Raw genomic sequence first — 13,312 nt, 5'->3', positions numbered from 1 at the left:
GCCAGGCCCGGCTAGATCAAAAAATAGATTTCTTAAAGAGGTTGATCATACCTTTACACCTCTATATTTCTTTAGCACCAGATCTTTCTTTTTTCATTTTTTGTGCTTAATACACAGCACCAGGCATAGCAGCTAGGCATTTTAGGTGAGATTACAGCAATATCTGTGTCATTGTCCAACATAATAAGTAGTAGATGTGATTGTGGTAAGAACAGAGACGTTACCAGGAAAAAAAAAAAATATATATATATATATATATATATATTAATAACACTTTTTTTTTTTGCTTTCATGGAATAAAAATGTCTGTTTCTGTGGTTAGTTGCCTCTCGCGTAACTCAGCAGTAACTGGGACCCTGCTGCAGCCAATGGTGCCCTACCACAGCCTTACCCCTTACCCCTTACCCTTTACCACTTGATAATACCCTCGCCAGATAATGATGGTGTGCTCGTAGGGTCCAGATGAAAGTCCAGGATTACTCACTCAAAATTAGAAGTTGAATTAATGCGCTTAACATCGAGCAAGCCCTGCTTTATGTAAGATAACAAACACCCCGAAGCAATACCCAGGGATGTTAGACATTCATTATTTTTTAAATCACCCAATTAAATGTAATTCATGCTAATCTAAACGATGCCCATTTTTTTTATTCCGGCACCTCTAAGCCACCACGAGACGCCCCCTCAGCGGCGTATAAAAGCTCCGCGAGCCCTCCCTGCGGGCCCTGCCCCTCCGAGGCTCCCTCCGCCTGCCCCCAGCGTTTCTGGCGTCCCCATGCCTCTCCGGCTCTCCGGTGCACCGAGGCTCCCGGGCTTGCTCTCCGGAAACGCCGCCCTTGCAAGCGGGCTTCGCTGCGCCTTGGCAGGCGGCCGGGCCCGTGCCGTGGGCTCCGCGGGAAGCGAGGGCGGCCTGCTGCCGGGCAACGAGAAGGCGGCCATGCAGAGCCTCAACGACCGCCTGGCCGCCTACCTGCACAGCGCGCGCGCTGCAGGCCGCCAACGTGGGCCTGGAGAGGAAAATCGAGTCCTGGCGTGACAGATACGGCCCCCCTGGATCGAGCTGCGGACTGGACGGCGACTACAGCGACTATCACCTGACCATCGAGGACCTCAGGGCGAAGGTGAGCAAGCACAGACTGGGGACCGAGCGGGAAAGGGCTAGGGCCACAGCGGGAGACGCTTCGTGGCTGCCTCTGTGGCCTGTTCTCATGATGCACCCGACTAAACAACTCTTCCCATCACTCAAAACAGACACTTGGATTCTTGGCTTATTGTAGCGAACATGCTGTTCATTCAATTATTTATTTTGAAATATGATAATAGGTGAGAAACTATTGGGCCGGCGAGATAGCTCAGCAGAGTAAGCGCCTGCTTTGGCAAGCGCAGGGACCAGGGTTCCATCCCCGGTCCCACATGCCTCACTGGCCCTGCCCCTGAGCTGTTTTGAGACTCGGTCCAAATACATAAATAAAAAAAGTTAAGTATTTATTTATGTATTTTGAGACCAAATACATAAATAAAAAAAGTTAAGAATAAATAAAACTTTCTGGAGGAGTTGAGACGGGGTCTACTATGCATCCCAGGCTAGCCTAGAGCTCACTATGGAGCCCAGGCTGACCTCAAACTTAGGGCAATCCTCCTGCCTCAGCTTCTCAAGTGCTGGGATTACAGCTGTAAGCCACCTCCCCTGGCTCTAAAGCCATTTATTTATTTATTATTTTAGGGAAGGGTCTACAGGGGGTTCAGGGTCTCATTACTAGATTAGACTCGTAGTGATCTGCCTGTTTACAGCCTCCCAAGCGTTAAGATTACAGGAGAGCACCACCATGCCCAGTCTCAACAGCCATCTCAGCGCGCCCCAGGGGCGGGCCGGCAGGGCAGGCCTGGGGATCAGACCCCTGGCCGCTGCACCTGCTTGCAGGCGCTGTAATCTGCTGAGCTATTTGGAGTTTTTCATAGAGCACTCACATTTTCATTTCCTGAAAGACTAGGTAATAGCAGAAAACTTACTTGTTGTGCTCTCTCCCCGGGTTTTCCAGATTATCTTGTCAACTGCTGCTAACGCCAATGTCATTCTGCAGATCGATAACGCCAGACTAGCCGCTGATGACTTCCGGCTCAAGTAGGTGAAGGGAAATAATTATGCTCCAGAAAACTAGCGAAGCAGACTTCTGATTTCATCCCAAGAATAAACTACCATTTCAAAGAGGAAAGGAAGCGAAGGATTTATGTCATAATACTGTAATCGATTGGGCTTATACTTGATGTATACTTACTACAGTTTAGAACAAATAACAGCTACCCTTCCTTCTGCCTGTCCATGCAGTGCCAGGGCAAAGCAGACCAAGAAGTGGTATAGTTTTATTTCCCTGGGATGTGTTGTTGCAATTTCTGTGATTAAATAATTGTGGATTATCCTGAGCAGAACTTGGAGAAAAGGTGGGGGAGGTGGTTCTCTGTATGGTTATTTAGTGCAGTTCCATTTCTGGCCTTCAGTTTAAACCCACTGAGATTTTCTTTGCCCACTTTTGAAGGAGGCTACCTCACGCTGAAATTCATTGTGTGCTCCCCCGAGGTATGAAAATGAGCTCACCTTGCACCAAAACGTAGAGGCTGACATCAATGGGCTGCAGCGTGTCCTGGAGGAGCTGGCACTGTGCAGGACGGGCCAGGAGCTGCAGCACGAGTCCCTGAGCGAGGAGGTGACCTACCTCAGGAGGAACCACGAAGAGGTAGGAGAGCTGCATTTGCTGTCACAGAGACGCAGGAGTTCAGCACACTGCACCTGCAGGGAGGGCGTAAAGTACAGTAGCGACTCGTGCTCGGTGACTCACGCATGCCGAGGGATGGACAGAAAGAATTCCCTTTCTCTCCATCTGCTTTCTGGTCCCATGTTCCAAGGTGGTAAATGGCAACAATTTGATCTATATCCTTCCATTTTTTAGCCACTTGAAAATACCATCTATGTCCTGCATGAACACAACTGCTAGATCATGTCTATTTCATCCATATAAGCCCACCTTGAGGTCAGAGCACTCACAAAAGACCTTTCCAACCGAGAAAGCACAGTACCTTCCCCTACTCTGCGAGCCTGGGTTTAGCTTAGCGTGGAACACTGCACAATTACAACCCAGTATGTGACACTTCATAGAAAGCTTTACTGCACCCCCAAATATCTGTTCCTAAATGGATAAATAGATGGATAGACAGAAAGACAGACAGAATAGTAGATGGAAAGATAGGTGATAGGCAGGTGACTGATAGGTCTATCTAAATGTATTTGTAAAAGTCCCAAAACAATGGGTGGAAATTTCCAAAGAACACCCTAAGGGGTGGAGGGGGAACTATTGGTTTAAAAATGGCAGCAAAGGGCTGGGGAGATAGCTCGGCGATCTGATTGCCTGCCTGGCAACTGGGGAGATAGCTCGGTGATCTGATTGCCTGCCTGGCAACTGGGGAGATAGCTCGGCGATCTGATTGCCTGCCTGGCAAGTGCGAAGACTCAAATTTGATCCCCAGTATCCCATGCCCTGCTAGTCCCAGAAACCTGGGCATACCATGCCGGCCCAAAACCAGGCATGATGGCATATGCCTGGAATCCCAGCACTGGTGAAGCTGAGACAGGAGGATCGCCATGAGGCTGAGCTGTGTAATAAGACCCTATATCAATAAATAAAATTTTTAAAAATAGTAATAATAAAAATGGCAGCAGCACCAAATCCAGTTGTTCCCAATAAGGACACTAAGAGAAAAAGAAATGGGAAAATTAGAGAAGAAAAAGAAGGGAGGAGAGGGCAGGGATGCAGAACAGAGTACTGAGGAGTTAGACCACCAGAGAAGATCAGCAGGACAGCAAAGGCAGGCCACACACTACAGAAAATCCCGGGCACTCTGGAGGCTGAGGCAGGAGGATCATGAGTTCCAGCCCAACCTGGAGAACGTAGTGACTCAGTGACACTTTGTCTCAGAATTAAAAATAATAAAGACTAGGAGATAGCTCAGTTCAAAAGCCCTGTGTTCAACCCCCAGTATGGAAGGAAGAGAGGGAGGAAGGGAAGGCAGGAGGGAGGAAGGAAGGGAAGAAGGGAGAAAGGAAGGAAGATACCAGCTGCAAAAGGACAGCACTGAGACTAAGAGCAAAAGGCCAGGCATGCCTCAGCGTTCCTGCAAAGTACCCCAGCACCCCACACCCTGTACCCAGTCCCTAGGATAACTTCGAGCCAGCTGATCTCAAAACATGGGCAGCAACAAGCACTTGTCTACACCTGGCCTCCTACACAAAATCACAAAGTGTGGAAGAAGAGGTGTGGTTCTTGGGCAATGTACATCTTTGCGCTTTGGACACTGAAGAAGGTCATCAATTTAGGGCCACAAAAGGAGGTTGAAGAAAGCAGAGATGTCAGTCCTCCTGTAGCAGTTAGAACACAAAGGCTGGTGACCCAAGGAACCAAGTTCAGGACCTTGGTTTGTTTATTTGCCAAGAAATCCATTTTCTAACCAGGTGGGGCAGATTACCAATCTGACCCAGATGAAGCCTCACCCAGAGAGGTTACAGAGCACAGGTGGGAAGAACAGAGCCTCGGGAGGGAACAGAGGCTGTGAGCTCAATCCTGCACTATCCAGTCACACTAAGAACTCAGGGATCCTCTTCACACGCCTGTGCCTCAGTTTCCCCATGTGTAAGCCACACCGACCTCAAGGAGATGAATCAGCACAGGGCAGGAGTGTGGGAAGTGTCTCGCCACAGTGTTTTGCTCATTCAAATCCTGCTGCTGGCCCTGACACATTCTGTTTCCTTCTCTGTCCTCTCCAAAGTGACATTTAATAAGCCATTCTGTATAGAACAGCACTCTGGTCTTCGTAGCCAGAAAGCAATGAGAACATAGGCTTGGGACACTGTGACTGTTTGTAGTGGGGGAGGTGGCTGGGGTCTTTTAAAGGAAGAACTAGCTAATTGATGGGTGATGGGTGACGTGTGGGTCCATGAGTCAATTCTATTTTTTTTCAAAGCTGATTAATAGAATAGTTTCAATAATTAATACATTGTACATTGCTATCTTCTTAGTGGTTATCCATAGTACAAGAAGCAGACAGGATATCCTGTCCAAATACTATTAGTACAAATCTTTCTTCTTGTTGAATTAAGCGAAAATAACTGTATATCTATCCTAACTATTCTGTATATACAAATACAACAGGATTCTTCCTTTGTATCCCCTTTTTTTGTTTAGTCCTGTCAGAAATGGATATTCCATTGGCATCTAAATACTATAGGTGCATGAATTCAGCAAAACAATCCAGCACAGTCTAGCACCCCACAGTAGTAGTGGGTTATCCACAGAAGTTGTTGACTTGAGCCTTTCACAGCTCAGCATATTAATATGGCTTTACTTTATATACCTCATTTTTATACTTTTCTACTGGATGGTTGAGACCAAGAGAAAGCAAGACCTATGTAACAAGAAATGTATCTTTTGTATCTGATAAGGTCAGTCAAGTATCCTCAGGATTTATCCTGTAACCCTGTACCACACTTTGTAGATCCTTTGTCGGTGTCAGCCATGTGGATGAATCATGGCCATTGCTTGACCAATTTGCTCTCTGTAAAAGCCTGAGAGAATGTTTTCCCTCCATGTGACTCACCTTAGGCACACTGTACATCATCAATCACATTGCTCTGTGGCTCCATAATCTCCTTGATCAGAAAATTTGGGGCACAACTGAGTTACATGATGTTACAGTCCAGGTTCTCCTATGTCCCGAATCTTCACTGACCTTGAAGGCTAGGGCCAAAATGTTGGCTGACCTTGCAGCCCTTCCGTTTCTCCAATTTTTGATCTGCAAACTTAGGTTGTTAACCCTCCAGAAGAGAAGCTTATTATTACCCTGCAACATATGCAGTTCGGTTTACCCTAACTATCTGTCTAAATATCAAACATCTTGGGCATAACATGGAACAGGTATTTTCCATCCAGTATTGATATGTTGAACTTCAAGTCCCTACAGAATAGGAAGAAAAAAAAATTTTTAAACTAGGAATAAACACATATTTTTACACAGAAATTTAGAAATCTAACTACAGCATTGTAGCAGAACAGTCCTGTGACATTTTTTTTTCTTGTGCTTTTTTTATTTATTACCCTTTAAAAAAAACTTTTACTTGAGAGACAGTATGGTAATAACTGGTATGCCATGACAAGAAGTACGTATGTAGAAGACCAGAATGACAGGCATTCCAAGTGTGACCCTTCTGTTGCAGCACATTGCTGTCTTCAGTGCAGCTGCTTGGTTCACAGGGAGCAGCATATGTAGTTAGTCAGGGTGACAATCCTGCCAGTTAACTGCTAGTTTCAGAAACCTGCTGATGTCCCCGAGGGTCACTGCCCCACCCATCTCGTGCATACAAATGCATGGCTTTGCTCCCGTCATGTTTCCTGGCTCTTCTCCTTGCCCTCTCCTCATTGTCCAATCCTCAAGTTCTCGCTTTCCTTTTAATTGTGTTACACTTTTCTATTTGTAACTCTTCTTTTGAGTTCTCATGCGAGGGAGACGATACGGTATTTACACATGTGGGTGAGTCAACTCTAAAAGCCAGGGAGCACATGTTATTCACAACTTTGAAAGATAAACCAACACCTCGGAAAGTGCAGACTGCGTGTGGATGTCACCGAGGTCCCCAGGTCACGCTCTGCGCATCCCCTGCAGGAAATGAAGACTCTGCAGTGCGCAGCTGGGGGCAACGTGAACGTGGAGATGAACGCGGCCCCCAGCGTGGACCTCACGGTGCTGCTGAGCAACATGCGGGCCGAGTACGAGGCGCTGGCGGAGCAGAACCGCAGGGACGCGGAGGCCTGGTTCAGTGCGAAGGTAAAGCCATGGGGGATGGGGCAGGGCGTGCTCACCTGCCAGGTGTCCCCAGGTGCTGCCCAGGTGCTGGCCCGGCGTCACCCAGGTGCTGCCCAAGTGCTGCCCAGGTGCTGGGGAAGTACGCATGCCTGACTCCACCTGCACCTTGCAGAGTGCCTTGCTGCAGCAGCAGATGTCCCAAGATGCGGGCGAGGCCATGCGGGCCAGGACCCAAGTGACAGAGCTGAAGCGCACACTGCAGACGCAGGAGATCGAGCTGAGGTCCCTCCTGGCCACGGTAGGGTGACAGCAGCCCACATCCTGATTCCGAAAGGCTCAGGAGATGTTTTCCTATCTTCCCCGTAGTCCAACTTTGCTGCACACGCTTAGCAGAAAGGCAGGCTTTGTGGAGGCGGGAAGGTGCTCTGAGAGAAGAGAGCGGGCGGGCGCAGAGCCGCTGATGCCATGTGCACTTGCGCGAAGGCCTACGGTCAGAGAAATCACAGCTGTGCGGCGCCCAGCGCTGGGTCCCGTCCCCTTAAACACCAAGCACCCTCACCTGATGCAAGGCTCAGCCAAGGCCAGAATCCTACGTGGTCAGCCTTGGTCGTCTGGTCTGGCCCTCACCAACTCTAGGACCCAGTGTCCGCCAAGGATGGTGGCTCTCTCCTAACTGCCTCTCTGCAATTCTAGAATGAAATCAGTACAGACTATATTTAGCAACACAAAAAAATATTTTAAAAATAGGATGTCACCACTGCAGCTTTTAAAAAGGGAAAGTGTTTGCAAATAATTTCTTTTACTATGTGAACACTTAGGCCCAGACACCCTAGAAACGTGGGGGAGTCTCGAGTCTTCTTTCGATACATGTCTCCTTTGTGTTGATGTAGGGTCAGGAGCTGCTCTGGCCAAAAGGAGCGTGAAGTGGAAGTGCAGAGGACAGGGCTGGCTATGCTGATGATTGCTAACATCGGGGGAAGTAGGGGCTGGGCGGATTTATTCAGACACGACAAGCGGGGAGGGAGTAGCTTTCACTGGAGCAGGGACCTCGTGCCCAGACAAATCGCGGACTGCGGAAGAGGAGGCTATTCTGAGAGCGGTGCGAAAACCAGTCCTTTGCACGCGTGTGTCCGATTTCATTGCGCACGCAAACACAGAGGGCCCAGCCGGGTGGGACTGAAGCACAGCGGGCAACCCAGAAGTAAACAGGCAATTTAAAAATGTTTTTGTTTTTTGTTTTTTGTTTTTTGTTTTTTTTTTTTTTTTCGGAACCGGGGATTGAACTCAGGTCCTTGCGCTTGCCAGGGAAGCGCTTATCCTACTGAGCCATCTCCCCGGCTTAAAAATGTTTTTGCATATTGATTCTTACTGTGTTCCCCTCTCGTTGGAACTGTTACTGAAATGTGATGACTGCCCCTGGGACCTTGAAAGCTCTTGAGGACAAAGGGTCACTTGTCCCCTGGCAGGTCGTCCGGCAGCCTGACCACCACCTAGGCAGTGCTAGCCCCTACAGCCCCTTTTACTGTGTCAAACCCCATCCATCTCCAAAACTTGCCCGGGGAGCAGTGGCGCTGCCATTCGCTGAGAAACCCTGGCCCCCGAAGTGCTCAGGTGGACCCCGCCTCATGCTGCACCTTTGCCGTCCTCAGAAACACTCCCTGGAGTGCTCGCTGAGCGAGACCGAGGGCAGCTACTGCTCGCAGCTGGCCCAGATCCAGGCGCAGGTCGGGGCCCTGGAGGAGCAGCTGCACCAGGTGCGGACGGAGACCGAAGGCCAGAAGCTGGAGTACGGGCAGCTGCTGGACCTCAAGGTGCACCTGGAGAAGGAGATCGAGACCTACTGCCGCCTCATCGACGGAGACGACGGGTGAGTGGAGCCAGAGGAGCCCCGCTGTCGCCATCCCCTCCCCCACACCTCCATGACTTCTTTTCTTCCCACTCTGACCTCTGGGGTCACCGCTTCATACGTCACAGGATGCCTCAGGGACCCCTACGCAGAACCCATGCACTGTCTCTGTCAGTCACTGCGACATCCCGGTTCTCTTGGGGCCACTCCCAGGCTTTATCCTTTCAGCTGATTCCAAACATCACTGCCGCCCTGAAATAAACGTCCTCTGAGCCAGCCCCAGCATGTGTGAGCTTAAGGGATTTTGTTTTGTTTTTTAATTTTATGCATTTGATACAGGATCCCACTATGCAGATGAGACTCAGAGTGACCCTCCTGTTTTCAGCCTCCCCAGTGCTAGGGCTACAGGCATGTGCCACCACACCAGTACTCGGTCACCAGCTCAGTGTGCCCAGGGGCAGGCCAGCGCAGCGTGTGGTGCTGGGGATCGAGCCCAGGTCCCTGCACTTGCTAAGCAGGCACTTAGTCTGCTGGGCTAGCCCTCCAGCCCTTGAGTTTTATGTCGATCTTAAATATCAGATATATACATTTCTCCTGCCCATTAGCTCAGTTGTTTAAGTGCCTGCTTAAGCAAGGCAGTCAGGCTCAGAATTCTGTGGTTCAATCCCCCGATCCTCATGCCTTACCAGACCTGCCCTTCAGGCATCCTGAGGGGGCCAAGAAAAAAATACCGTCAGATATATACATTTCTTAAGTTTTAAATTCTTGGGTTTAAAACAATCAAATAAGAATGATTTTTTTTCCATGTCTTCTCTTTAGATAGCACCTCATCATTCCCAGCTTCTGCAAAAATCTTAAAACTCTTAATATTTTTCCCCATAACAAAATAAGCTCTGTTGTTGGCACACAAAGGTCATGTAGCTCATCAACTTAATGGATATTTTTGGAGCGATAGAATACAGATGTAAAAGATGAGCGTTCTGTTCTGTGCAGGTCATGCTCCAAATTAAAAGGCGTTGGATTGGGAAGCCCAGGAAGTTCATCTAAAGGTAATAAAATCCAGCTGCTGTTTCTGTCACAGAAAACACTGTCACAATCACGGCCATCATATACGATGATGGCCTGTCCTTCTGTGATTTTAATTCAAGCGCTCTGAGCTGAAAGTATGTTTTGGGTTTTATCCAGTTATTCCAAATTGTTGTTATAAATCTATACTTCCTCCCTCCCCCACAATCATGCCTGGTATATTAATAACCAGCTGTGGGATTCTTTACCACTTCATCTCTTTGCATAGATATGTTCATATGTCTTCTAGATTTATCCAAAACCACACTGGTAAAGACGGTGGTTGAAGAGCTGGATCAAAATGGCAAAGTCCTCTCGGCCAGGGTTCACTCCATCGAGGAAAAGACGCTGAAACTGCCCAACAGCAAGACAGGCCAGAGGCAGAGGCCCCCCTTCTAGCTGCCTGTCAGGGAGAAGAGGGATTTAGGGAGGACCCAGCACCCTGGATCATCGTACATATCCGAATAGAAACACTTCCTACGTCTGAAGATAAATTTCTGAGCCAGCATAACTTCTCTGAGATGCTGGGTGTTTGTTTCCAAATAAATTTTTAAAAGTTGATAAATACACGCTTCTGCTCACTGAGGTCTGGTCAACGATTCCTTGTGATTTGCCTTTTCCTTGGCGAGATACTGTCATTCTAGTTTTAAATAGTGTAGGCAAGCCCAACACACGGGGACGTCGAAATGTGAAGCCCTCGCTGGGCGTCGCGTTTGGGTCCCACGTGCCTGCGCAGGCCGGCCTGGGAGCCGGCTGTGGTCTGCAGGGCTGGAGGGAACCGGGAGAAATAAGGACCATTAAGAGCTCGGCGGTGTGTAGCGATTCCTCCCGGCGGGTGTAATTACTGTGTGCCGCAAGCATGTCCTGAGAAGGAAAGAAACTGAAAATAATTTTGTCCCCAGCACCGTGGGACGTTTCTGTTGCTGGTTCCAAATAAGAATTACTGTTTGTAGGAGCGAAGCCCCTGTGGGCAGGAAAAGGGCTCCACCGCTAGGCGGCGCACGCCTCGCATTTTACGCAGAGCGGCTCAAACTCCGCGGGCGTCTGAGAGCCTCCTAGGCTGCCATTGCTCACCTGAGCAGGAAAAGCCTGCGCCGAGCCGCGCTTAACCCCATGAGCCTCCTATCAATGCCTTTTTTCTAGAGTGGAGTTTGGAAGCCTTTTCTGTAAAATTCCGGAGAGCAAATAGTTCAGGCTATGTATGCGCACACCCGCCGTAAGTCACATAATCACTGTAACAGCAAGCAGCTGCGCGCAACGGGAGACCAACAAGCGCAACAATAAAACTTTCTTTAGGGACTCTGAAATTTGAGTTGCAATTTTTGTTTGCCATGAAATAGTCTTTTGATTTTTTTTTTTTTCTTCGACCACCTAAAAAATGTAGAAACACTCTTGGCCCTGGGTTGTACGAAACCACTCGGCCGGTGACGTTTACTCCGCCGACGCCTGCGCTACAGCACTCGCTTTCCTGGGGCGGATGAACATTTTAGCTGCTGGATGTTTCCACCCCAGGAAAGCAGCCCGCTCATTTCACTAGCGTGTGACCTCATTTTAGTAAATAAAAATCCTTGGAGAGCAGAATGATTCGTCACACCACGTGCAAAGAACTGGTGAAACAAATGGTAGATGATTTACAAAATCTTCTGCCAAAAGTCATGCAAGATAAGCGCTTCCCTGGCCAGCGCAAGGGCCTGAGTTCAATCCCCGGTTCCTCGAGAATAAATAAATACATAAAAAACAGTCATGCAAGGAAGCAAATGATAGAAATTTGCAAGGAAGTAACTCCCCAGCTTTGCGGAGCCCAGGACCAGCTATTTGATTTGCAGGACTCGGGGCAAAATGAAAATGTGGGGGCTCTTGCTCAAAGACCAGGGGGAAGGTCATTTTAAGCATCACAGCGTCGTGTCTCCTGTCCTACAAGCGCTCTCTCAACTTGCCCTTGCTTTGTCTTACTTTCTTTTTGGAGTTTTTTGGTTTTGTTTGGGTGAGGGGGGCTTTTGCTATTGAATATCATGCTAAGGAAAGGAAAAATTAAAAGGTTAAATTGTCACCTACATCTTCCCCCTCCTTTTATACTGGCTCACGGCTATTTTAAATTCAAGTACAAGAGCGCTGGACCTGTACACGTGACCCGGAGTCGCTGCGATTCGCGTTCTGTAGATCATCCGTGCGTGCAAATCCTGTTCTGACCGAAACCGAGGAAATGCTGCGCATTTGACTGCGCCGTGCAGTTCCATCCCAAGGCACCGCGCCTTCGGTTTCCTGGAAAGGAAAGGGCAGGACTGTGGATTGCACTGGGTTTCTGCACGGCTGCTTTCGGCCGGCCTGCCTCGCAACGCCGGGCCTGCGTCCGCACAGCGCGGCTCCTCGGCCGAGCGTGACGCTCAGAACGCCAATACTTTCGGACTCCGGAGAGAGTCTGCAGGGAAAGCCAGACTTGCCGGGCTTGACACACGGGAGGCACGGCTGGCTCGGGGCGGACTCGTACCCAGCGGAAGTCCTGCGGGAGCCCGGGCATCGCGCTGCAGGGCACGGCCCCCTGGGCACCGCGCAAGCCACGACACGAGCCGCAAGACAGCCGCGCCAGCGCGGGAGACGGACCCCTCGGGCGGGCGCCGGGCGCTCGGGCCACCCTCCGCGGCCCTGGAACTCGCTTCTGAGACGCAGGTTCGAAGACACGACACCAACACTTGCAGTTTGGCAGCAGAACAGTCAACCACGTGTGTGGCTCTTCCCAGCAGGAGACCTGTGCCGCTGCCCCAGCGTCATGCCCACAGAGCCAGCCCCGTTCACAGCACGCTGTCTTTTTTAAAAAATTTATTTTATTAACAAAACTAATCATACAGAGTAACGGGTTTGTGGGAACACTTCCCTGCAGGCATATGTCATGCACTGACCATGTGCAGCCTCTCTGGCTTTCCCTACCGCCCCCACCAGTCCCCTTCCGGGTCCCTAACAGTTCTACTTCGGAAAGCCACTGTCATTTGTATTTCTTCATCTGAAAAGCGTATATTCATCTCAGATGCCCAGTTTTGGATTGGGTCTTTGAATCTGGGGGGGCTGATATATTTTTTTAAGTGTTTATATGTTCTACTTAGAAGCCCTCTGGCTGCGTGACAGTCAGCTAAAATTTTTTCCCAATTCCTGGCTTTTCTTTTTACTCTGTTGGTGATTTCTTTTAACATGCAGAAACTTTTCAAAAAGATGAGGTCCCAGTTGTTGATTCTTTGAAATACAGCAAATAAATATATGAAAAATGTTTGGCATCATCGGTCATTAGATAAATGTAAATTAGAACAACACTGAGGTTCCATCTCACCCCAGAAAGAATGGCTGTCATCACGAAGCCAGCCAATAACAAATGCTGGAGGGGCTGTGGGGAAAAGGAGCCTCTCTCCACTGTTGCTGGGCGTGCAGACTGGTGCAGCCGCTATGGAAATCCGTGTGGAGACTTCTCAGAAAAGCTAGGATTGGAGGTCCCATTCAACCCAGCTATTCTCCTCCTGGGTATTTTTCGAAAAGAACTGAAACCATCACACCATCACGACACTTTGC

At 49.1% G+C, this 13,312-nt stretch overlaps 1 protein-coding gene across 1 annotated transcript; it reads left to right on the top strand.

Moving 5' to 3' along the window:
• Positions 1 to 922: 922 nt before the first annotated feature.
• On the top strand, positions 923 to 10,156 carry LOC101563929 (keratin, type I cytoskeletal 28). The gene is given in 9 exon segments (XM_004648932.3): positions 923 to 972; positions 974 to 1,121; positions 2,040 to 2,122; positions 2,576 to 2,732; positions 6,706 to 6,867; positions 7,019 to 7,144; positions 8,496 to 8,713; positions 9,686 to 9,741; positions 10,008 to 10,156. Coding segments are annotated over 9 exon segments (1,134 nt in total). The 5' UTR covers positions 923 to 937.
• The last annotated feature ends 3,156 nt before the right edge of the window (positions 10,157 to 13,312 follow it).

This window comes from Octodon degus, unplaced genomic scaffold, assembly GCF_000260255.1.
Source record: "Octodon degus isolate 3935 unplaced genomic scaffold, OctDeg1.0 scaffold00056, whole genome shotgun sequence".
Classification (NCBI taxonomy): Eukaryota; Metazoa; Chordata; class Mammalia; order Rodentia; family Octodontidae; genus Octodon; species Octodon degus.
This window is presented reverse-complemented; position numbering and strand designations above follow the sequence as displayed.